Consider the following 27582-nt stretch of genomic DNA (forward strand, 5'->3'; position numbering starts at 1 on the left):
GCGCCACTTTGAAAATCCTGAGCTTTCTAACCCCATATTCACACTCATCGTCATCAACGAGTGATCTGATATCCCTCTTTCCTTAATGTCCACATTATGGACCTTTTTTGCCAGTCTCTCCGAAATCAGGAAGTAATCGATCCTTGAATGCGAATCATGGACCGGTGGATAGAAGGAGAACCCCCTCTGCCCCGGGTGCATAAACCTCCAAACTCAACCAGATTTAGAACTTGTAAAAATTCATTAAATGCCTTACTCATGCTCTCTGCTGTATATCTACACTGTGCAGAATGGTCAATTCTTCGATCAAGAACACAGTTAAAATCACCCCCTAGGATTGTGTATTCCCCATTCATTTCTCTCAAAAGCATTAACATCTTCTTAAAGAAGGAGCTTCCACTAGTACACAGTCCATAAATAGACCGTATTGTAATTAATCTCCCTTCATATTTAGCGTTAATCAAAATGACCCTCCCTTCCTCATCCATCACTACTTACACCATCTTCAAATTCAGACCTTTGCGTAACAGAATTCCCACTCCCCTTGATTTGGTGTTGTAATAGTTCAAAAGAGCTCTTGTACACAAATTGCTCTTGAGGAGATGCTTTGATTCATCTAGCAGAAGGGCGATATCTATCTTTTCCATCTTCATTTTGGTTAGCACTTCTTTTCTTTTCTTTGGGATGTTGAGACCTTTAACATTCCAGGAACATACATTTAATTCACCCATCAGCTGTCTGTTCCTAAGATATATCTAACCACTTAATTCAATTCCATCCCCTGTATAGGATGTGAAGGGGCTCAAGTAACATGAGTTGTAAATGTGCTGCAAGACAAAAAACAAGGACAAACACACATAACTATCAGAACGCATATAGAATAAACCTAACATTACACCCGGCGCCTTCGCAAGGTGATATTGAGTTTCAATATATACAAAAACTCCAACATCATGAACTGTAATTACCCCAAAGCCTGCACCTGATTTCTTGTTTCAATACATATGGTATAGCGACTTTCATCCCTGTCCCACTCCCCCATATCATTCCATAAATATCTTAGATTTATTTAACAATCGTGTATAACACATCTACCATTCCTTCCCTTCCACTATATCCTGTACAATCACCAAGGTACTATCTTTACTTTCCTGTCACCACTAGAAGTCTATATCAGTCCTTATAGTCCATCAGTTTCGCCCCACCAATAATCGCCACATATTGCCATGGCATAGTTGCACACGTTTAACTCTTATGTCCATTATCCATACTTCTACTGCTATGTAACCCATTACATATTATCTTGCTATATATGTATCTCCATCACTTGTTCTCAACCATCTGCAGCAAATTCAAGAGACAATTGGAAGTATCCCGCCTACCCATCCCAATCACATTCTTTACTCCTGCCTTATTTCTAACTCATATTCCTTGCTGAGTCCCCACACCAAGTGCCCCTCCGGTCCCCGTCCTCCGCGTACAGCACCAATGAAGGAAAAGCCACCCAGTGGTAGCTTTTGTTTACCACAGCTGGCTGGCTTTTCCTTCATTAGTGCCGCAAAAGCAAAAGCCAGCACAGGCGGGCATCCATTTCACAAAATGGATGCGCCCATGTGCTTGCTTTTGCGAATTTTGAGCTTGAATAGCTCTAACTTAGCCTCCTCGGTGGGTGGTCCCAGTCCTGGAATTGAGCAACCAGTCCTCATTGTGAGGTTGCACATTGCAGTCCTTTCTTTCCAGCCCCAGCAACAGAAAGAAGAATCTGTTGGTAGAGGGAAGTTGATCCCAGCATTGATGGATTTGGTTAATACAATAGAAAGCAGCCATGTGAAGCCTAACAGACAATTGAAGAAATCATGTGCTGCGTCACTATTCTGTACATATTGAAAAGTGGTATTGCTCTATTAAATGGCCATGAGAATCTGATGACTGGGCAGTACACTGGTAATGATGTGCAGGTGGATTTGCTTTAAACTGGAAACAATATGCTAACTAAGCATTATGGGAAACTGTAATGATGTGCAGCCTTAATTCAAATAGACATTCATAAAAATGGAGACACTAATATTTATTGATCAAAATATTTGGTTGCTCATGATAATCGTTGCAGCGGCCCAATCTGTAAACTGTTTGCAGATGTGGTATCCACCTTACAATTTGTAAACATTGTATACTTTAGACATTAGCTCCAGAGAAGCCACCCATTTTCTTTTCACTACATCACCAATCCCCACTTAGTAGTATATCCTTACTCATAGGTCCATCCAAGATATCTTTGGGGAATCTTGTATCCTACAGCTACCATTCCTCCCTACGATTCCCCCACAATCCCCACCTTTTGTGCAATATGTGTACCTATGGTACAGATAGAGGATAGAGGATCTGAAATCGGGGGGAGCTAGCTGATATTTTGTGGCTTAGGGTGTGGTATATGGGAATGTTGATGTGCTTGGGAGTCGACTTCCAAATTTATGGTTGACTCTTGTGTCCTACAAAAGAGCTCTGATATCTGCCTGAACTGAGAAAGGCAAGCTCTTAGGCTTAATGAAGGTCATCTTTTGGAGTAGGAGTACATGAGTCAATGTAGTGAGTTTTACCATATCCCCTTAAGGTTTTAGAAAGACCAATCAATTGGCTGTACTCTATAGCTGTCTCCCTATGTAATGTAACTGTAGGGCTTCACAAGGTTTGTAACTTTTTCTGGTTGGGGAAACCACACATTAGATAGCGAAAGGCCAGGAAAATAATGAAAGGGAAGACAATTCAAGAAGGCTCATTGCTTTTAATCCTTTTTCTTTAGATCCCGAGGAGCTCCAGCTATGTTTGTTTGGTGACTCTCTGGTGACCATCTCAGAAACAGGCAGGGAGCTGGGAGAGTTCACTGCCTCGGTGCAGCGGGCAGTCTATGAAGAAGAAGGCAAAGATGAGGTTGAATGTTACCTGGTCCACGCATCCAGCCAAGGAGCCTTAGACGACGCACCATGTGGGACATCGATAATAGGTGAGAGAAGTGTGCTGTTTTTCTTGAAGTCCAAAATGACATGGTGGTGTTTCTGCTTACTTTTCCACATCCCCATCCTCTGATGCTCCTATATGCTACAATCTCTTCTCTTAGCATAGAGGTGTTGTACACTTTTAGCCATGTAGCACTCTCTGCTTCTTGGCTTGTTGAGCCAGACGGACATCTGTGAACGTAGAGTGGCTAGATCAGCATGAAGGTAATTGTTGGTGAATTTACAGTCTGGAAATCTAATGTGTCCAGGTAATGACACGGGAGGGACTTCTCCTGAAGCTCCCCTGCCATTGCAACTCATTTTGGCCCATTATGAATATATGGTTCTGGCTCACCCATAAGGCTCCCAGTCTAAGCATCCCATTTGTACTCTAAGAGTGATTGTATAATCGTACCTTAATTTTAGGGAGCAAGCTGGTAGCAACTATTATTTAGTTTTGGTTTCACCAAAGGTGCAAGCTGATTTACCGCATTGGAATCTCAAAGTAACTTTTGCTAGCCTTACAGGATACCAATGTATTTTTTTAAGTCCAGCTCTCTTACTTTTTTTGTTTGTTTGAGGGGCTTTTTTTGTTCATGGTAATCACTGGGTAGGCCTAAAATGTCTATTCTGCCAACGCGGGCTTTTTGTGAGCCCAGTGAGGCAGCCTCCATATTGGTCTTTACTGGTTTACACCGGTTGATTCCCCTGAGATGGCCACATCACATCCTGTGGGAGGTTGAGTGGCCCATTCAGATGGTCTGGCCTCCTGACCCTTTGTCCCCAATACTCTAATTTGATTGGTGGGCTGGCTTTCGCTAGAGCCTCTGAGTGGTTGTATTTAAGGGGAAACCATTACCATTGTTGCAATATAAGGACCAGATTTGACCATTCGGGCTGATCTTTGGTTTGTGTTTTCTGCCTCTGGACATCTATTCTGTGCTTCCTCTGTCCTGCTGACTCTACTTGTGTGCTGGATCAGGTCTTCTGTGCTGGGACCATCTCCAATCCGTTCTGCCGCTGTCTCTCCTGTTTTACAGCTAAGGTCATCCAGCACTGGTGCTGGAAGCTGCCACTTCCTGGAAGGTTGTCTGGAGTCCAACACACATCTCATTTACTCCTCAGTCGTCCTTGGCGACCTCCACAATAGTCTCCTTTAAGGGACTGTCTTCTTCTGGTGTCCTCCCTTCCTTTACACTTTCAGCCTCTGGATACTGCTTTCATTGACACTTATTCATTGTTGCTGTTACTTCTGGCTTGAGGGGCTCAATCATGGGATTGAGCCCTTATTCTTCTTTTCCACCTCTGGGATCATTGCTGGCCCAGGACTCCGGTCCCTGGGAAATTGCATCATGTGAACTACACCTAGGAACAAATTAATGTACTCACTGGGTAGCTCTGCCATTTAGGAACCTTTGTTCTGAAAGGAAACACTGTGAGTACTAACCTCTCGGCCCTAGTGTATTGGGTTATTCAAGATACTCATGTTGAGAAGTAAACAAATGTATCATTCATTGTGTTGGCCCCTCGCCTGTCTTGATGCTATTGAAATGGGTGGAGCACATCAGTTATATCAACTACCTCCTCTCCACCGCCATATCGCAGATGTGAGAGACGTTACTCGCTGAGGCAATGCTACCGACCTTATCCTGGATCAATAGAAGAAGAGATACATTTGCAAACTATGGAAGACATGAACATGTTGTAACGAAAAACGTAGATGACGTCACCACTGAAACTGACACACATAGATGCATTAGACACAAAGCAGATAGGCATGCACCATGAAGCTACATGAACAATAGGTCAAATTGCACATAGACATGACGAATATACTTGCATCCAGTAGGCTAGAAAACACATGTTCTATAAATATGCTGAAATGCAAGATGCATAAGAATACACATAAAGCTTGCTCAACGCAGAAACACAGAAAGAATGAGCGGCTGTGTTAAACAGAATGGACGGTGCAGCCACGTTTGAGTGAATGGGAGACATCGAGAAGCCTCGAAGCTGCAGAGGGGCCTGGCTCGTTGAGGTAGCAGAACACTCTGACCTGAGCAGCCCAGACTATAATCGTACAGCCTATGTCACGGTTATTGTCCACAGGAAAGCGTTGGATGCCACCCCCCCCCCCCAAGAGAACAGACAATAACAGTTCCCAGATGAGACACAGATCTCTTAGATTAAGCAAAGAACCAAATAATGCTGGAAGGTCAGATGCCCATTTAATATTGAGAGGAAAATAGCTCAAACAAGTCTCTAGAGGCTAAGAAGGGTAAAACACCCACATTAATAAGGTCTCAAATCCTAGTAAATGCTGAGCAGAATAATCTAAAATGTGGTCTCCACACACATGACAGGCTGAGACCTTCATTCCCATCTAGTTATCGGGACAGAAACATACAAGATAATGCAAAGTTAAAAGCTAAAAGTCCTGGCTTGTGGCCTAGAGAAACAAAAATGGTAACCTTACTGAGAAAAGTAGCACTTTGGTGCCGTTCTCACCAACCCCTATTGTTGCTCATGTGCTGGTAACCTTCCAAACTGTCAAGACTGAGAGGCACCACCGATGGGTCCCTTCCCGCCTTTAACGCACATCTATAAATGTTGCAATGGCCAATAGTTGTGTATTCTGATGACATGTTTTCACCTGTATCAGTTTAGTAGCTGGGCTCAGGCGGGGCCACCAGAGTGCAGCCAGTGAACGTACTAACCCTATATAATATGTATCATTTGACCCCCTTAACCAGTGCCCCAACTCATACATTTTCTAAAATGAGAAGTCAATTGTGATGTTATTGGGCCTCATTACACGGTAGGCGGTAAGGGTTTACCGGTACCGGTAAGGGCACCGGTACCGGTAAACCCTTACTGCCTTACTACGAGGTCCCTTTGCGGGACCCAACCTTAACGGCTGTTGTAGACCAGCCGTTAAAGTTGGGACCCGCATAGGGACCTTGGTGCTAATTACGGTACCGCAATTGAGAAAGGGGGAATGGGGTGGTAATTCCCCTTTTCTCCATGGTGGTACTGGTATGGTACCGGCGGCAACCATGGTGCTAGTAGCACCATGGTTTACCGCATTCCATGTAATGAGGCCCATTGTCTTTTAAACCACTGTGAAGCCTGCAATTATCAGAGAGTGCAGAGATTGTCTTGATATCCACAGCTGTCTTTGTTTTATATGGGTTTTGTTAAATAAAAACGGTCTTTGTCAAATTATTTGGACTCTTCCGTTTTTGGGTGCGGGATTGCCCCTGGTCTGTCCTCTTTACATACCTAGGGGGTTTCCACCCCTCCTTTATACTCACCCTCTGGGTTCTGTATGGTTTGCAATTAGTCCCAGGTGACTTAACCGTTTTTCTCAATTGGTTCATATCAATGTGCTGAATCTTCTGGGGATTCTGGTTCTCGCACCAACCTCAGGATCACTTCATTGTGGTCTCATCTGGTCCTCCCTGGTGTAGTGTTCTGTCAAATCTGCACCTCTGGGGTACAACTGAAACGTACCAACCTTTTCACCATATACATGGATTGCCTACTAATTTTATCCCATTGATGCTTATGGGAACTTTCTACTCACTGGAAACTCTTCTAAAGTGGTTTTGGGGTACTTGGCTGCTTCAGGAATTTTTCCAGCTTCCAGCTTAGATCCAGCAAGTTTTGGCCAAAGACTCGATTGTTTGCGCTCACCTGTGTTTTTTTCTTTTTAACTTTATTTATTCATTTAATATATTACATCAACAATAAAATATAATACGACAATACACTGCTCAGAGAATACTTATACAATTACATCATAATAGCTTTATCAGTAAAGAACACTTAAGCATTGAAATTAAAGTGGGAAGGAGAAAAGAAAAGAAAAAAAAGGTGTTAAACCCCTCTTAGACTATATAATAAATACCTAAGCATAGAGATCATTAAATGTTCCCCAGATACTTTTATATTTGTCAGGTTGCTGCTTTGCTTTAAAGGATACCCTCTCTCTCCTGGACAGAACTCAGAGAAGCGACACTTTTTCAAAAAATGGAGAATCTGCTTTTTAGCTAAAAGAAGGGCTCTATATAATCAAACCATTTTGCTGTTGGACAGCCCAATACTTAAAGGAATTAAACCCAACCCACCAAAGAGCGGCTCTCTAGGTACAGGTAGGCCCAAAATTAGTTCCATTCTCTGGAAAACACCATCCCAAAATATCTGTCTTTTACCACATAACCACAACATGTGACGCGTGTTGTCCACCTCCCTATTACACTTCCATCAGGTGTCTACAGCACTCAACAAGCAAGATTTCATTCTCCATGGTGACCAATATAGATAGTGATTAATTCTTTGTTGTGTATACCTCAAATCCAAATCCACCTTATGTTTAACAGGACCTGCACACACACGATTCCATTCAATATCTGACAATGAATTATTCAAATCAGAATCCCAATTTGCTCTACCACATTGTGAAGTCACCTGGGATGCAGAAGGTGTAATCAGCTTATACAAGGTAGATGGAGACAAAGGTACAGACTTAGAAAGAAGCAGAATCGCAGGTGTAGCATGCACCGTAGCATTCAATGGCGAGAATAATACATCAAAAAACTCCTGCAGGGCATTATAACGACAAATCTCAGGTGCTTTCAGCTTATATTTAAAGCGTAGAAACTCAAAATCAATCATATTTTGACCGTCATGGACCTGCCCAATTCTCCAAATACCTGCCCTTTGCCATGAGACCCATGATATAACCTTATTATTCTGTTTCACAGCCTGGTTTTTCCATAGACATGAATCTTGACACAATAAACATTTTTCCCCTCAAATCTCATTGTCTTTACGCTATTCCTTCACAACGTGCTTTATAAACGGTGGAGTTGTATCAATCGGTAATCTTTTCTCCATGAACAAAAGCATATCTAGTGGTGTGGGAGAGATGGATTCCTTTTCAGTTTTAGTCCAGCCTGCGCCATTAATGTCTACATTCGCCAACCAATGATGCAATGCACGCAAAGTAAAAGCAGAGTGATATTGCTTTGTCAGGATAACCAAACCTACTCAGATGTACTGGTTTATGAAGAATATCTTTTGGAATTCATGCCTTATTTCCTACACCCCACATAAACTTGCTCATAGACTTGTTAATACTTAATATACACTATTTGAAAGTGGCAGAGGGAGCATGCTGAAAACATACAGAATTTTCGGAAGAAGTGACATTTTAACTACACTAACTTTACCCCGTAGAGTCAGTTTCAACTTCTCTAATTTGCAACAGAGCTTATCTATTTCTGTAATCTTCAATCGAATATTATATGCAAGTAAAGACTCCATATCCCTATTTATATGAATTCCCAAATATTTAAGACCCGAATCAGACCACATCTCCCGACCGACATCAAACAACCCCCAATGACATGCAGTGGAAATTGGATAAATCAAAGTTTTGGTAACATTAACTTTGTAATTAGAGAATCTACCAAATCCCTGCAATGTCAGCAGAAGCTCAGGGTAAGATCGCTCAGGGTTTGAGATCAGAGCCAGGAGATCATCTGCGTATAAAAGGACATTTGATACATATTCTCCAAAAGGAATACCCATTATATTTGGATTGTTTCTAAGCATAATGGTGAGGGGCTCAATAAACAAATCAAACAATAGCAGGGCCAAAGGGCAACCCTGCCTAGTACCTTTCAGAATGTGGAAACCATCAGAATGACTACCATTGACTGTCACAATCGCTTTTGCACCTCCATAAAGGGTTCTAAAAAGTCTAATAAAAAGCGGCAATTAACTTTAAGCAGAACCTGACGTAAAAAAAAAAAAATACCCTATCAAATGCTTTCTCTGCATCTATACTAATTTCTGCGTATGCATCAGCTGAATGTCTCTTGAGATAAATAACATCGAGCAGCTTGCGTAAGTTATCAATACTATTCCTTCCACTCACAAAACCTGTTTGGTTTCTATGAACAAGCTTTGGAAGTAAGCCATTTAATCTTCTTGCAAATATTTTTGCCAGAATTTTAACTCCACATTCAAGAGTGATATAGACCGATAGTTTCCACATAACGATGGGTTTTTACCTGTTTTTGGTATGACCGTTATTAATGCCGTCTGCATCGATTAGCTGGTCAAGTGGCACAGCGAGTAGAGCGCTCGTTTTGACATCCGTGCAGAGCCTGCTAACGCAGGTTTGAATCCCGGCGGGGCCAAACTCAGCCTTTCATCCTTCCGAGGTTGATAAATGAGCAAAACACACCGTGGGTAATAATAAGCAGTGCTCAGATACCTAATTATTATTATTCAGCAACTGTTTCATTAGCCAGCATTTCTGCATATAACATTACAAGAAAATGTGTTAAAATCTGACTAAAGACCTTATAAAACTCTATTGGAAAGCCATCAAGGCCAGGACCTTTACCATTTGCCAAAGTATTGATTGAATCTTGAACCTCCTCTATTGTTAATGGCGCATCCAGGCCTAATCTTTCTTGCTCGGTAAGCCTCGGCATGTCTAATCTATTTAGAAAATTACTAATTTCCGTTTCAGAGACTGTTTCATCATCCTTATACAAAGAGGCATAGTACTGATTGAATTCCTCACAATTTTCTACATTCTTTCTCTTCATCATTCCTCTTTATCCATAATAAAAAGCACCTGTGTATTATTCTCTCTCTGCCATATGCGGCTTGCTAGCAAAGACCAAGATGTTTAACCCCTCTCGCAGAAAGCCTGCCTGGAGTAGAATATTTGCGTTTCTGCCTTATGGTGGAGCTCGCACTCTAAGGCATGTTTTGCTCGAGTCATGGCTAACATGTTCTCTTCACTAGGACAGTCACAATAACGCACCTGACACACTTTATGAACTTCCTCTAGATTAACCATAACCTTTTCCCGTTGACTTTTGCGATATGATGCAAAGCTTATAATTTGACCTCGCAGTGTTGCCTTCAATGCATCCCAAACCGTTGTTAAAGAACCCACTGATCGCTAATTTTCCTGCAAAAACAGTGATTTTTCTGTTCCTATGTGTTTTACAAATTCACAGTCTAAAAGCAACTGTGTATTCAAACGCCATTGCTTTCTAGACCGCAAACGAACAGCCTCCTCCAACACCATCATAATTGGCACATGATCCGAAATTACAACTTCTCCAATTGAAACATTACAAATGTCACCACACAAACTCCTACTGACAAGGAAAAAATCAATTCAGGAAGAGGTTCCATGTGCCACTGAATGAAAAGTATATTTTCTACTTTCTGCATTATAATCCCCCCAAATATCGTGCAAATCCCACTTATCTAATAATCTCCTAAATCCTTTCCTTGCTTTTGACTCAGCATAGGAGGTAGCCTGAGTAGTCTTATCTTTAACCATATTAATTGTGGTATTGAAGTCCCCTCCAACTATAATATCGGTACAATCCAATTGAACTAAAACTTCATCCAATTTTTCAAAGAATACCTCCCAATTCACATTGGGTGCATAAATGTTAAAAATGATCATGTATCTATTCTCAATATGTAATTGTAGAGGTACATATCTCCCTTCTGGTTCAACACAAGCAGTATCAGTTCTATATCTCATACCTTTCTTGAAGAGAATAGATACACCACGAGAGTTACTTTGCAAAATAGCTCAAACTCCTTTACATATAAACCATTTAAAATATACCCCACTTGATCTCCTCTCAAATGGGTCTCTTGCACAATATCCGGATTGCGCTTACCTATCATTGATAATACTTCCCTTCGCTTAATAGGATTATTGACACCCTTGACATTACTACCATAAAGGTTATATTTACTGCCATTATCCCAGATGAATCAGATTTGCAGGGTCAGATAAGCTGCACCCTTTGACAGTCTCCATCAACACTGAGCACATGTTCCCTTTCATATTCTGTACTTCCACCCTTCTTCCTTCCCTTTCATTCTCTCTCCCCATTTTGACTGATAGTGCCATTCTATGGCGTTGCATCTCAAGATCTCTGCATATAAGATCTATACCTCGGTGCCAACAAATCAATTATCCAGAGGATACAAATCCTCCAAAACAACTCCCCTAGAGCGGCACTTGGCATGGCTAGAAGATCACCCATATCTGTGATCAGGCGCCAAAATAATTGGCTTTCAACTCTCAACTAACTTCAGCTAAAAACTGCATCCCTTACCCATAAAGCACTGAACAAGGCTGCCCCAGTTACCTCTCGGATAGATTCCATAGGAGAACATCTACCAGACCTATGAGACTAACCAACACCAATTGCCTCATTATCCCGAGATTTAAGCTCACTAAGATGGGTGGATGTAATTTCCCAGTCAAAGCGGCCCAACTATAGAACTCCCTGCCACCCCTTATCAGAGAAGACCAACCTTATCCGAACTTCATACTTAGCTACATCAACTGGATTAGGTCTACTGATCTTTAGGCTCGCTCGCGCATTACTCACATTTTGTACCTTACCTGCATGTATGTTCTGCACTTTAGTACTATTTCAGCACATTGTATACTGTATATCTTCCTCTTTGTACTCATTGACCTTTCCATTGCCTTTATATGTATTACACCTGTCTTCATTTTGTAACCTGTGAACCTACGCCTTGCATATCCTTGTAACTGCTGCGCCCTGATACCCTTGGGTCTGGTGCGCATTATACATGACTAAACAAACAAACATAAGTAAGTAATATACTAGGTAAATTACATAAAAACTGACATATTATAAAAAGAAACCAGAAACAAATAAAGTAACAATTAAAAAATAAACAAAACAAAACAAAAAGGTTACAGTAAAGAGCACATAAAACTAAATATAGAACATTATTAACCAATTTAGGCTTATTTATTCGCTCAGTATGAAACTTAACTAGAACTAACATAACCTACGCTGCAATAAGCCAGCAACCATACCACAGCCACATATGCATAGCAGTCCCAAATAACAAGAAAGTGAGACCTAATAAGCTTATCCTTTATATTTTGTATAATTTCATGTGAAAAAAAAAGTATAACATGACGCACCCTATGTGCATTCATCATAACATGTATTCAAAGACCATAGTTCCAAAGCAATGTAAGTAAGCATATCCACCCACCTATCTATTTCCTCCTGTCCAAATCCATTCACCACACTAGGCAGTTAATGTTTCCCTTCCTCCAAGCAATAGCAATAGCCATCTAAAATTGCATGGATGCCTTGCATGCTAAATTCTTTGAATTGCGCTCCCTACACAGAACTGAAAGCTACCTTAACCATACAAATAATATTGAATTCCTGGGAAACACATATATTATGCATTCCTTTGGCTGGCAACTCTCAGCTTACATAAAGCAATATTAACATCTCTCACTAATCAACAACATGCTCATATTATGGGCCATTAGGACAAAGCTTTTGACATAGAGTATTATAATGCATTAACCTTAGTAATATGGAAATATTGCAACTCTTATCACACAAGTGTGCATTGACACAACGCCTCTGAAGACCTGCCTCAGCAGTATAAACTCACATAGTATATATTCATCTATCAAAATGATCCACTATAGAGTAAGGGCCATTTACCAATCGACAGCACCAATTAGACCAATGATCCATAATGCATTTAAGGGCCTTCTAGCAACGCCAAATGAGAGCAAGTAGTACAGCTAATGACAGTAAAGAGCAATGAGACATAAGGGCACACAATCACATAGTGTAGCTGAGAAGAGCATTGAGGCAAAAGGCCATATAAAAGACAGACAGCACAACACCTTCACAGCTCTATAAAACCCATAGTTTGCTGCATAGTCTCGGGAGGATAGCTCATCGGCAACGTGCTCGCCTGGGAAGCAAGGCGACATGGAGCAACACAGGTTCGATCCCGGGTCCGCCCTTAGAAACCTCTGGGTATTAAGCACGTTATAAATAAACTATCATATCATAACTCTAACAACCACTGCTTATAAACGATATTCTTGGGGACATAAAGAAAGGGTAACAGTCAATTCTCCTATTTTCATATATATGTGCTAAGCTTTCAATATTATACATCCTGCCCAATCTCCAGTAGGATTTTATCATGCAATCTGACATTTTGAAATTAAGTACTATGTTCCTTTACGCAATTTTGTTACTAAAGTGCACCTTCAAAGCTAAAAAAGGAGATTCAGATGCTAATGTGTCATATTGATGCGTGCATGTATTTATTATCAGGCATTGCGGTCAGGTGCCCAGGTGCCATTTCGTTACCATCAGTGGGTAATTGGTGCTATTATGATAGTGCCCAAGCAAATACTTCTCCCGGGCCTGCAAAAAAGCCACACCCGGAAACACAAAAATGAAACTCAAGTTAAAAACACTTGCCGAGAGTGATCCAACGTGAGTGCATTTGCGTGCAGTAATCAAAAGATTAAAAGACAGAGGCCCTCATTCCGAGTTTGGAGGTAAGTACCGGTTATTAGCGGCATGGTGCAAATAGCGTGTCCGAGCTGGCAATAGACCGCTAAAAGCGGCCTATTATGACTTCGCTGCACGAGCTTTGCGCCATGCCGGTAACATACCTAGCGCCATGCCGCAAAAGGGCCCCAAAAAGCCCTTACCGGCATCAAACGCACCGTACATAACACTACCGCCATAGAGCAAAGCGGCAATAGCAGTGACTGTAAATAGCGGCGCCCGTAATCTGCGGTCACCGTTAAATAGCGGAACGGGAAACAGCGTCATCGCACAGGAACTGGAAGGAGCACGGCGACCATCTTTAAAAACACAATCCATTGCCATCCTCACCGCAGAGGACCCGGAGCCATCCAGTGAATACAGACATCTACCATCCACACCACCATCATGCCGAAAGCACCAAAAAAGGGAGCTGCCTGCCTCAGGAAGGAGCGCTTTACCCCGGATGAGCTCCAGATCATGGTGGACACTCTCCACGAGCATTCGGACACTGTTTTTAGCGGTGACATGCGGAGGGTGATGATTGTAAAGAAGAAGGAGATCTGGGCCATGGTAACACAGAAGGTGAGCGCCGTGGGCAACACCCCCCGCACCACGAAGGACTGCCGAAAACGGTGGGACGACCTACGGCTGAGGGTGCGGAGCATCCTCTCCGCCAACAGAAGCCAGGTCCTGGAGACAGGAGGAGGGGCAGGTTCCCCCATCAAATTGATGCTGTGAGAGGAGGCGTGTGCAGCCATGATTGGACCAGAAGCCATTGAAGGGGTTGGCGACATGGAGTGCGGGGCAACGTCATGTGTCGATGGAGGTGAGTGTCCAAAGTCAATACTGAGAACGCATTTGTAATGAAAGTCTGTACTGCCAAGGGCTGGTCAAGGTGTCACGTCATGGTTGGCCAAACCCCTCCCCCCCTTTCAATAATGCCGAAACAAGTGAGACCCAGGCAAATGCCAGGTGCAGGGCTGTAACCCATATGGCACATACAACACGAAGAGGCCTATTCCGTGAGGCACACAAGGCAGGTGATGTAAACATTGTGCATGTGAGCCAGCACAGCACCCGGCCAACATGAGTGACCCAGACATATGCATGCATTTACCATCCAAGCATGGATCAATGTGCTGCTCACCACCCAAATGGAGACAAGCCACTAGAATTCCATTGTGATATTGTACGTATGTCCAAAGGCAGATTCTAAAAACATCGCTCATGCCGTCTCTCTCTTCCACCCCCACAGGCAGCCAACCGGCCCAGTACCTCCAGGGGCCAAGCCAGGGCCCGCCATTTACCTGCAAGCAGGAAGACACCGCAAGCCACACCACCGGCTCCTGCAGGGCCCATGGAGGGTGCACAACCCCCCACCCCTACCCCAGCCTGCACTGGCGCAGGACACATGCCCCACGCCGCACACTGAGGAGACCAGTGTGGCTGGGAAGGATGCAGCCACGGGCCCCCTGGATGTCCCTGACAGCCCCTCATCTGTATGCGTAGCTACTGAGGAGGACACTGATGTGAATATCCACACCCCTGACACCCAATCCAATCCCCAGGTGTCATACAGCGACTCCGGTGAGAGCGATACACCAGGGCATATAGGGCAAGGAGTCACACTGGAACATGCCAGTCCTGTATCCACCTCCCTTACCGAAGCAACGGCAATCTGTGCAAGCCCAATTCCCAGCTGTAAGTGACTCCAATCTAGCAATCCAACTAAGTCAATGCCTGGTCTGGGATGCCCAATGGAAGCCCTTATTTATATATTTTTAGCACACTTATGAATATGACAGTGATCAACAATGGATAATATTACACTAGCACACTTCTTTAATTACTTAGGAGTTGTTATAGAAAGGATAAGGTAGCAGAGAATAATTTTATGGTTTCAAGGAAAAGCAATGATGGAAAGAATGCAGCACAGAAATAAACTGATATGGTTTCAACAAGAGATAAGATGATCACTTTTTTCTTTATGACAACTCACTCCCCCCATATGCAATATGAAGAGATGGAAATGAGGGCACACAGGTTTTCGGGAATACAATCAAAAGCAGTTCAGTTCCCCCCTAGCAAGCTTAGAGCAACCGGTATGCTTTTAAACAGTCAAAAATACTTTTACATGTGATTTGCAATGAAGTGAAAAATATGCTAAAAATGATTTTAATTTCCTATAGGAGATTCAGGGCAGGTGATAGCTACTTTGAATTAGTTCAGGTCAACACTAGCAATGATTCAGGAATGATTATCAGAGTGAAAACAAAGTTCAGCAGTGGAAAGCAAGAAGCAGCTATTTTTACAAGTGGTGAAATTGAGCCAGATTGCAATGCGCGGCACTTTTTCCAAGTGCGACGATCGCGATTACAGAAAAACTATAAGGTTCGTTGGAAAGCTTAGGTTCTTAGCTTTAAGATGAAAGTTAAATCTCGCTTCTAGGACATACGGTTCAAAAGATACGGACGTGTCCTCTGTGGTGGGGGCTGTGGTTGTTGTTGTTGTTGTTGCTGTTGTTGTTGTTGTTGCTGCCTTGCAAGCAGGGCCTCCAGCTCCAGTAATGCTACTACTATTGTTATCTTGGTGTGGGAGGGGGTGTGGTGTGTGGGTGTGCTCCTTTTGTGCTGTGCCAGACTCCATTTCCTCCACCTGTGCTGATTGTGTGCATCTTGGAAACACTGCTCAGGGTTCTTAACACCTTCTCGGAGATGCCAGTATTTACTCCATGCCGGTAAGGTACTTTTCGGGCTTCAGGAGGCCGTTATTTGCATGTCCGCATTACTTGGGATCAGCTTCGGTTTACGACATGCCGCTAATATCGGCATGGTGTGTCGCGCGCGTGACCCTAGACCACTATTTACGGCATCATACTTTACGGTGCCGTAAATAGCGGTCTGGTTGGTCAGAATAGCCTGTAGCGGTAAGCGATGCTGGTAATCCTTTACCGGCATAGTTTTTCCCTTACCTCCAACCTCGGAATGACCCCAAGAAACATTTTGATGCAAGTTAAAAATGGGAAGGACAAGGCATACTACTGGTCATTTTGACCCAAAGCCCGGCTGAGAGTAACCAGATTCATAATAATTGGTGCAACGTAACACCGGGCCACCATCCCGGACAGCAAGTGGCCTCTATCACCGGATATCTGTGGGCAAGGCAAAGATGCCAACTGTGTTTTTTAATATATGTTTAAAGTCACACTTTGCATTTTTATTGTGAATGCATATTCACACTATTTTTAGTGACAATGGAATTATTTTTCCCTAAAGTGTACCTCGTTGGCAATTGTTGCTAAGGCGCAGCTTGATTTGTTTGTGGCCTCTGGCTCTGTTTTAGGATTTTTCCTCCATCTGAAACCTTTTATTAATTGTGATATGTGCATTTACGTTTCCAGAATACTATATTGTAGAGGTGAAAATACACTGCAGTTGTGTTTGTGCTAGCATTTGGGTTGCTGTATGACTATTACAAATAGTTGTGATGTATTGTACCTTCTCTTCCCACCATTTATCTCCAAATGTAACTATCACCAAAAAGCCGACCTCCCTAAAATACAGGATTGAGTTGTGTTTATTATGACAATGTACTGTTTTTATGCAGGCACTATGGGCCTCCTCATGAATTTGGCGGTAATAAGGTGGTAATTCTGCCTTTTTACTGCTGTGGTGTCTGGCGGAATTACCGGCGTATTACAACTTGGCGGGAGCATGCACACACCATTAGCGGTTACGGTAATTCCGTCCGGCAGAATTGCCATAAAAAATGAGTCCCTGGCAGGAATACCACCTAGAATCAGCAGAATTACAATTTTTGCCGTACAATCAGAGTTAATACCGCTGACAGAATTACAGCTGGCAAAATTACCACTGGCAGAAATGGCAGCATCGCCAGAACAGGAAGCAAGGTGGCGGCCCTTTTGAAAAACAAATCCATCCAAAATCCCACACTTCCGTTGCCACCTGGACCCAAAACGGAGTGCAAATGTGTCTCAGGAGAAACTGAAACAGAAGATGCCCGATCTGCACCTTAAGAAGCAAAAAGCAAAAATTCAGTGAGCCCGAAAAAGATCAGTGAGCCTGTGTTGCAGGTCCTCACTGATGAGGTAGTGGCCCGTGCAAAAGAGCTCCAGGCATAGAAAAACATCTGGGCATAGGAAGGCAGCAATCTGGGCTGGCATTCGCAACAAGGTCACGGCAGTGGGCACAGTCCCACGGGACAGGGAAGACCTCAGGAAACACTGGAATCACCTAAGGGCCAGGGTCCACACCCTCCTGTACGAACACCGGTAGGATACATCTGCCACATGAGGCAGTACTGTGTCCCTTTGTCCTGACCCTGTGGGAGGAAAAGGCTATCAGTATGCTTCACATAGAAGGGATTGAGGGTGTTGGTAGTTCTGAGGCTAGGGCCAGCGGTCAAGTCGAAGCTGGTGAGAACGAATGTCTCACCCTCCAATGACAATGCACTGGCCAAATGACCGTCCCAAGCATGTGTCCCTCAGCATTGATGGCGCTAATGGACAGTGTAACGTGCCACAGCATTCCAATGCACCCAAAGGCAATGCCACTTAATACTTAAGGGTAAATTATAATTAATTATAATTGTTCTTTTAAAACGCGCTTAATACCAGCGAGAGGTTTCTAAGCGGGGGATCGGGATTCGAGCTTGTTTTGCGCTGCTTTGTCTTGGTTCCAAGACAAACGCGTTGCCCTGTGCTATCCTTCCTCCACAGCACAATAGTATGAATGTGCATGTGAGCCCATGCATCTATGAGCAGCACCCATGTGTGCTGGTAAAGGCCAAATGCCAGAGTGAACCCCCAACAACCGCACGTACAGGCCATATTGCCTACAGGCAAAGAACACATGCCAATGGGGTATACACGCACAGCATACAATACCCCCACGTCGCATTGGCCTGCAATCGACCATGCCCATCAGACCACTTGTCATGATCTCTGCTTCCAAAAGGTCAGGGTTTTCCCAACTCCCTTGGAAGCAGATCCATAACCCAGGTTCCGAGTGCCAACCAGTCCCAATTGGGACCTTTTGGACCCAGTCCTGGCGCCAGTGGCACCAGGCTCATAAATATGCCCAGTCCCAGCGCTGGAAGGGCCGGGCTCATAATGCTTGGGTGGACTTACCTGCAGCAGACCATGCTGCTTACTTGCCTGCCAGTTGAGCCTCTGATCCTCTTCTGTTTGGAACTACTTTTCCTGTTGGGTGGGGCAGGAGCCACTCCCTAGATTCAGAACACTGGAACTCTTCTGGAAAGCAGGAACTCTTTTCTAACCTAGGCGTGGCTGTGGAAGGAGACACCTAAGCACTACAGGAGGCTATTTAAACCACACCCGATGGATGAATCTTGCTTTGCGTTATTCTGCATCCTCTGCAGCAGAACGCTCATCGTGTCTTCTGCATCTGATCCTGGGCCTAAGGGAAAAGGCTTACCTTCCTGAATCCAGTCTTCAGCAACACCTATAAAGACAAGAAAGAACAGGTTAGCATTACGGTCTTCAGTGACAGCTCTCCACTTACCTGGTCCATCGGCTGTCACCAAAGCCTCGCGCTGCATTCCGGCATCTGAAAGACAAAGGCTTACCTACTCTTCGTGCGCTCCGGAGGTCTTCACTCTGCATTCCGGCATCTGAAAGACAAAAGCTTACCAACTCTTCGCACGCTCCGGAGGCCTTCGGCGCTGCATCCCGCATCTGAAAGACAAAATAAGGTGCGTTTAAAGACATTGGGGAACTTTAATACTCACGTGCCATTACTCCTTTCCACATCTAACCCAGTGGGTATTCCGGCACCCTGCAGCCGCTCCGAACTTGTACCGGCAAAATAAAAAGACAGTTAGAGCGCATCGGGAAGCAGGCAACAAGCGCTTACTTACGTGCTTCCAGGCGCTTCTATTCATCACACGGGCTCCATTTTCAACTCACTTCAGCCCGTCATCCGCCATCGCCGGAACCCTGCAAAACAAGAGACATCATTATAAAAGACTTTAAAGACATTAGAATTACTCGAAACTTACCGTTCGTGCAGTAAACGACGGACAGCAGTCCTCTGAAGTCAAGAGGCCTGCTCCCCTTATCCAGTGAAGAAACTGGTTACAGCACCCTGCCCCGAGGCAGATGGAGAGCACGGCGTTCACTTACCTAAGGTGAGAGCGTTAACCTTTGGGGTTCTACAGGAGAAGAGAAAGGGAAGAAGAGAGAGACATTCAATAACCCAGTTCCTTAATCCATATTTTCTATCTGTAGACATCTTACCCTTTGAGTCAGACATACAGTGCACAGAGGTCCAGCCCAAAGAGCCAGCCGTGTGTTACACATCACCTTTGAAGATACAGTATACGCCCAGTCAAGACCAGCGCCTCTACGGGAATCAGGTGAGCGTTACAGAACGCAAAGCCTACCACAAAACTCCCGTCCAGGCGCTATGGAAACCTCGGATACCGACCAGCTAGCCCAGTTACTTGGGGAACTAAGGGCAGAAGTGCATGCAGCCCGTCAGGAAACGAACGCTCTAAGAAGGGAACTGATTATTTCCAAGGAGCGAACAGATGATCTCGCTAGACAATTGCTACAGTCACAAGCCGGACAGACCCCGTTACCCGCATCTGGGGGAAATCTTCCTTCTACATCCTCTATGAATCCAGTGCAGATCAACCTACCCGGGAATGTACCTCTGGCTCCGCCCGAACGATTTTCTGGTGACCCAAAGAGGTTTGCAGTATTTATCAATCAGTGCCGGTTGCATTTCTTATGCCGGCCAGCAGCCTTTCCCACTGATCAAGCTAAAGTAGCTTTCGTGCTTTCGTACTTTAGTGGCAATGCGGCAGACTGGTCGATTCCTCTAGTAAATCAAGATGATCCGGTCCTCCATGATTTTCAAGCTTTTCAGCTCAGTATGGAAAAACTGTTCGCAAGACATTCACAGGGGCAGGCCTTGGACAATGAGCTTCTTTCGTTGCGACAAGGTAATCAAGACCTTTTGGCTTATATTGCGTCTTTCAACAGACTGATAGTGGAAACTCAATGGCCTGAGGACAAAAGGATTACGCTGTTTTATAGAGGTCTACGTGGAGAGCTCAAAGCTGTGTTAGCCCAAGTAGTGAATACCCCACAAGATTGTTCGGACTATATAGACTTAGTCGTTCAAATAGATCACAGACTGCAGAACAGGAAGGCCGATCGTTCCAAGTTTGATGCTCGAGTATTTTCCAAACCGCCAACTCCTTCCAAAGGAGTAGACTCCGCGGAACCCATGCAAATAGGGGGTCTGAAAGGTCCTCTAACACAAAAGGAGCGGGAAAGGAGAAAACAGTTGCAATTATGCCTCTATTGCGGAAACTCAGGGCACTTTCTTCGAGACTGTCCGGTGAAACCTGCCAAGAAGGCAGTAGGAGCTGCAGTTACCAAAGTTACAAACTCTGAGCAGGGAAACGACCTCGCCCGACAAGAATAGAGGTCCTCTTGCCGAGCGTGAAAACCAGTTCCGTGACCTCGCATTTCGTGATACCTATGGTCCTCATTAGCCCTGATAATCCGGATCGATTACATGCAATTGAAGCTTACGTCGACAGCAGTGTCATCGGCAATTATGTGGATCATGAAATGGTTTTGAGGATGAATCTAACTCTTTCATCTAAGGCTGTAAAAGACGTCATTACTACGGTGGATGGTACGGAGATAGCCTCCGGGCCAGTAACGCATACCACTCAAGAAGTGACGCTAGTAAGTCAAGATGGACACCATGAGAAGATCGTGTTCGATGTGATCAAGGCCCCTCACTTTCAGATGATTCTAGGAATACCTTGGTTAGAGAAACACAATCCTCTGATCGATTGGCGAGCAAGAACGGTCCAGTTTCCAGAATGTGTCTCTACTTGTCATCCTCCACCTGGTGTTGCACTGGCAGCAATTTCTTCAGAGACTCCCCAGTTACCTCCCAAATACCTAGAATACCAAGATGTTTTCCGGAAGGATCAGGCTAACTCTCTACCTCCTCATAGGTCTTATGACTGCCAGATAGACCTGATACCTGGATCTACTCCTCCTTGTAGTAGAATTTATGCCCTCACCGAGCCTGAGAACCTTCACCTTCGACAATACCTGGATCAATACCTGGTAAATGGGTTTATTCGTCCTTCCAAGTCCCCTGCTTCTTCAGCTTTGTTCTTCGTTCCAAAAAAGGAAGGAGACCTTAGAACTTGTATAGATTATCGCTCCCTGAACCAGATCACCGTTAAGAATAGATATCCGTTACCTTTGATCCCTGAACTCCTGGACCAAGTCAGAAAAGCATGCATATATACAAAGCTGGATCTTAGAGGAGCTTACCACTTGGTACGAGTAAAAGAGGGCGATGAATGGAAGACGGCCTTCCGCACCAAGTATGGGCTATTTGAATATCAGGTCATGCCCTTCGGACTTTGCAATGCCCCGGCCGCCTTTCAATATTTTATGAACGATGTCCTCAGAGAGCTCATAGATGTGTGTGTTGTTGTTTACATTGACGACATCCTCGTTTATTCTTCATCGGAATCTGAACATCGGAAACACGTGAAAATGGTCCTCGAAAGATTGCGTCAACACAAACTTTTCGCTAAGTTGGAAAAATGTGTTTTCAACGTGACTGAAGTTGAATTCTTGGGATTCATATTATCACCTGGCGGAGTGCGTATGGATTCAAAGAAGGTCGATGCAGTTCTCAAATGGCCATCACCATCCTCCGTAAAAGGTGTGCAAAGCATGTTAGGCTTCGCTAACTTTTACCGCAGGTTTATCCCCGAATTCTCTCGAATAGTCCAGCCCATCACTGCCTTGTTAAAGAAAAACAAACGTTTTGAATGGTCTACCGAGGCGGAACAAGCTTTCCAGGATTTGAAGACTAAATTTATCTCTGCACCAATCTTAAAACACCCTCGCCCCGAACTCCCCTACATCGTGGAAACTGATGCTTCAAGCCTTGCCATGGGGGCAGTTCTATCACAAAAGGACCCGGTAACCAATCAGTTGCATCCCGTGGCATTTTGGTCCTGCAAATTCTCGCCTCCTGAAATCAATTACACGATTACTGACAAGGAACTTCTGGCTATCAAGTCTGCCTTTAAGGCTTGGCGGCATTATCTGCTGGGGGCCCGACACACCGTTACTGTGATTACGGATCACCGAAACCTGCAATATTTGAAAACCGCAAAAGCCCAATCCTCTAGACAACTCCGTTGGGCATTATTCTTTGCCGAGTTTGACTTCATAATTACCTATCGACCTGGTACAAAGAACGGTAAAGCTGATGCCCTTTCTCGGATGGAAGTGGAAGAACACTTGCTCAACCCTAAACCTGTACCAATCATTCCCGAACAAAGAATTCTGGGTGTAATCGCCACAGAATCCATAGAGGAAGTTAAGGATAAAGCCAGGCAACTTGTAACTCCAGCAGACATACAGAATTGGCATCTGCAGGGAAAGGACTTTGCAGTAAAGGACAACTTATTGTATTTCCAAGAACGATTATACCTACCCAGCACAGATTTACAGAAAAAAGTAATCTCTTGTTATCACGATTCTTTAATGGAAGGACATCCCGGTATGGCCAAGACCTCAGAAAAGATCGAGCGCTACTTCTGGTGGCCGTCATGGAAAAAAGATATCAGAGACTTTATAATGTCTTGTGGAGTATGCGCCCAAAACAAGAGTCAAAAGGAAAGACCAGCAGGCCTCTTACGCCCTATTGACATCCCACCTCGCCCTTGGCATACGCCTTCTATGGACTTCATCACCGATCTACCTCCATGCTCCGGATACAATACGATTCTAGTAATCGTGGACTTATTCTCCAAGATGGCGCATTTCATTCCGCTCAAAGGCTTGCCAACAGCAGCAACTCTGGCCCGAGAATTTCTCGAAAACATCGTCCGACTGCACGGTTTTCCTTCGGTTCTAATTTCGGATCGAGGTAGTCAATTTATTTCTCATTTTTGGCGAAGTTGCTGTCGGTCGGCTCAAATTGATGTGAGACTATCGACCAGTCACCACCCTCAGACCGACGGACAAACCGAGAGGACCAATCAAACTCTGGAACAGTATTTACGCTGCATGCTGCAACAAACTGAAAAAACTTGGAAAGACATCCTTTGGATAGCCGAATATGCCTACGATAACTCTGTCCATTCGGGAACTGGGAAAACCCCGTTTTTTCTTTTGTACGGCAGTCACCCTCGAACCTCGGAGTTGGATTCCCTCCAAGATCTTGAAACACCAGCAGTTGACTACCTGCATTCTACAATCATCCAAGCCTTTAAGGAAGCTGTTTCTCACCTTCAAAGGGCTAAAGAACAATACAAGAAAGGAGCAGATCAACATCGGAAGGAAGCCCCTCAATATCAAGTAGGGGATCAAGTCTGGTTATCCACCAAGTATCTACCTCTAAAAGGGCCACGCACATTCAACCCAAGATACCTTGGTCCCTATTCCATCACTACCATAGTAAATCCAGAAGCGGTCAAGTTGGACTTGCCCCCGCACATGAAGATACATCCGGTCTTCCACGTCTCTCTATTAAAACCCGTGCAACCTCAAACCCGACTAACTAAATCTCCAAAACCTATCCTAGTTGATGGAGAACTCGAGTTTGAAGTCAAAAGCATTCTGGACTCCAAGATCTCCAAATCTAAACTATTTTACCTAATTGACTGGAAAGGCTACGGCCCCCAAGAGAGATCCTGGGAACCTGCTGAATATGTCCACGCTCCTCGCCTAATCAAAAGATTTCACCGAACATTTCCTGACAAGCCAAAACCCCCGGAGAAGCCCGGTTTGGGAGGGGCCTTGAGGGGGGGTACTGTCATGATCTCTGCTTCCAAAAGGTCAGGGTTTTCCCAACTCCCTTGGAAGCAGATCCATAACCCAGGTTCCGAGTGCCAACCAGTCCCAATTGGGACCTTTTGGACCCAGTCCTGGCGCCAGTGGCACCAGGCTCATAAATATGCCCAGTCCCAGCGCTGGAAGCGCCGGGCTCATAATGCTTGGGTGGACTTACCTGCAGCAGACCATGCTGCTTACTTGCCTGCCAGTTGAGCCTCTGATCCTCTTCTGTTTGGAACTACTTTTCCTGTTGGGTGGGGCAGGAGCCACTCCCTAGATTCAGAACACTGGAACTCTTCTGGAAAGCAGGAACTCTTTTCTTACCTAGGCGTGGCTGTGGAAGGAGGCACCTAAGCACTACAGGAGGCTATTTAAACCACACCCGATGGATGAATCTTGCTTTGCGTTATTCTGCATCCTCTGCAGCAGAACGCTCATCGTGTCTTCTGCATCTGATCCTGGGCCTAAGGGAAAAGGCTTACCTTCCTGAATCCAGTCTTCAGCAACACCTATAAAGACAAGAAAGAACAGGTTAGCATTACGGTCTTCAGTGACAGCTCTCCACTTACCTGGTCCATCGGCTGTCACCAAAGCCTCGCGCTGCATTCCGGCATCTGAAAGACAAAGGCTTACCTACTCTTCGTGCGCTCCGGAGGTCTTCACTCTGCATTCCGGCATCTGAAAGACAAAAGCTTACCAACTCTTCGCACGCTCCGGAGGCCTTCGGCGCTGCATCCCGCATCTGAAAGACAAAATAAGGTGCGTTTAAAGACATTGGGGAACTTTAATACTCACGTGCCATTACTCCTTTCCACATCTAACCCAGTGGGTATTCCGGCACCCTGCAGCCGCTCCGAACTTGTACCTGCAAAATAAAAAGACAGTTAGAGCGCATCCGGAAGCAGGCAACAAGCGCTTACTTACGTGCTTCCAGGCGCTTCTATTCATCACACGGGCTCCATTTTCAACTCACTTCAGCCCGTCATCCGCCATCGCCGGAACCCTGCAAAACAAGAGACATCATTATAAAAGACTTTAAAGACATTAGAATTACTCGAAACTTACCGTTCGTGCAGTAAACGACGGACAGCAGTCCTCTGAAGTCAAGAGGCCTGCTCCCCTTATCCAGTGAAGAAACTGGTTACAGCACCCTGCCCCGAGGCAGATGGAGAGCACGGCGTTCACTTACCTAAGGTGAGAGCGTTAACCTTTGGGGTTCTACAGGAGAAGAGAAAGGGAAGAAGAGAGAGACTTTCAATAACCCAGTTCCTTAATCCATATTTTCTATCTGTAGACATCTTACCCTTCGAGTCAGACATACAGTGCACAGAGGTCCAGCCCAAAGAGCCAGCCGTGTGTTACACATCACCTTTGAAGATACGGTATACGCCCAGTCAAGACCGGCGCCTCTACGGGAATCAGGTGAGCGTTACACCACTTGTGTATGATGTCCTTCAACCATGTAGCATGAGTGAGTAGAAAGCCCACGTACAAGTATGCCGTACAAGTATGCATGATAACTAACAGCATGTTATTGTCCACCCAACAGGTTTACAGGTGACTCAGGAGGGGGATGAAGGCCCATCTACCTCCCATGGCCAGGCCTCCATTGCAACGGCAACAGCCTCCACCCGTGCCCTACCCAGTAATGGGAAGAGCAGGTGAAAGGGCAGGAGTGAGGCACCAGGGCCCATCAGCGCCCCATATGCCAGTACACAGCACATGATCGCAGCAATACCAACACAGCTGCAGGTGCTGCACCCCTGGCTGCTGCAACCGCCACCCAACAGTCGGCAACTGTGGTTGTGTCAGTGGAGCCATCTACTGGCACCGGCACACATAAAGCTGCACCCACCCAAGTGGCCCACAACACCCCCTTATCACCTGTGCAGGATGGCCAGCCACATGTTCAGCGTGACCTGGAGTCAGAGGGTGACACTGATTCAAATGGAGGTGACAGGGCTTTTGCTTCACTCTGCTTCAGCCCCAAGGCTCCCCATAGCCCACAACCCATATCGCAGCATCCACTGGATGCAATATGGAGGAGGCTGGACACAATTGAGTGGCGACAGGTGCACATGGAGACACTGGCAGACACCCAAGTGCAACACCTGCAGGCAATCCGAGATTCTGTCCAGGGCGCCTCACGGAGGATTGTGTTGTCCCGGGACGGACAACAATCTGGAGTTGCAACTGCTGCACTGACTGTTGTGGTACACAGTGACTGTTGTGGGACAGAGGGTGAGGGAGATGATGGTGGGCTTATCAGCATTCGCTGAGGCAATGCAGGCCAGCATGCTCTTGATGCTGCAACACATCTAGGGGCCAGAGTCTGACCAATCCACCTCAATGACTACCACGGGGGGGATCTTTAGCTGGCAGTCCATTGCGTCGCTCCAAGCGCAGTCCCACCCACCTGACTGGCAAGGGCAAGAGGCCCAGGTAATAAGTTACACAGTAGATTGAACTTTTTTTCACCAGGCACCGGGGAGTGGGGAATTTGGGTATGTTAAGGATGGGTGTTGGGGATATCTGTTGTCATACTTAATGCCACTTCACTCGAAGCAATGCTAGAACATTCCTCATGGTGTGAATGTGATTTATTCAATACGTGGCTATATACAAAGGGTAGCAGCATTTGATTAACGATGTGATCAGAAATAATAGTCTATTCTTGCCGCACAAGGAGACCATCCCTTCCTTCCTCCCACTCACTGGCAGCACTGCAGCTACAGGTAGTTAGTCGTTGTCTTCTGGGGGTGGCATACCCTTATCAGGGCGACATTTTGCCTCATGCAGATGCTCTGCAGCATGGCACAGGCAAGAAATATTTGTCTAAGCTTCTCTGGCCTGTACATCAAAGCCCCTCTGGTCCGGTGTAGACACCGAAAATGACCCTTCAGCAGTCCAAAGTTCTGCTCTATGCACAGCTTGGTCCTGACATGTGCCTCATTGTAGGCCACCTCCTTTGGCGTACGTGGATTCCGCACAGGTGTCCTTAGCCATGGTAGCCGGGGGTATCCAGAGTCACCTGCAAGGGCATAGGTCACAGGTGTCAGTCACAGTGCATTGTGGATGGGTTTCCTTTTCAAACAGCATATTGATGGTCACTCTGTTAATACATTTTTTCTGCATTGTTGTACAACATGGTTTTCTTCCCAGTGATTGAATGTAGTATCAATACTATGGGGGTACATATGCACTTTCGTGTTACACTGTGCACACAGCTCTCAACCAGCAGTTGTCACTTTTGTGGCCTGTGATTGGCATTGCAGGGTGCATGTGGTCA

General features: G+C 45.0%; 1 protein-coding gene across 2 annotated transcripts in view; it reads left to right on the top strand.

The window, feature by feature from the left end:
* CATIP (ciliogenesis associated TTC17 interacting protein) overlaps positions 1 to 27582 on the top strand; it is a 430282-nt gene that overhangs the window by 237756 nt on the left and 164944 nt on the right. For both annotated transcript variants that reach the window (XM_069616835.1, XM_069616836.1), the window contains exon 5: positions 2801 to 3001. In XM_069616835.1, the coding sequence (XP_069472936.1) occupies positions 2801 to 3001 (201 nt within the window). The remainder of the gene's footprint in view (positions 1 to 2800; positions 3002 to 27582) is intronic.

Source organism: Ambystoma mexicanum, chromosome 9 (assembly GCF_040938575.1).
Source record: "Ambystoma mexicanum isolate Mex_15411 chromosome 9, UKY_AmexF1_1, whole genome shotgun sequence".
Classification (NCBI taxonomy): Eukaryota; Metazoa; Chordata; class Amphibia; order Caudata; family Ambystomatidae; genus Ambystoma; species Ambystoma mexicanum.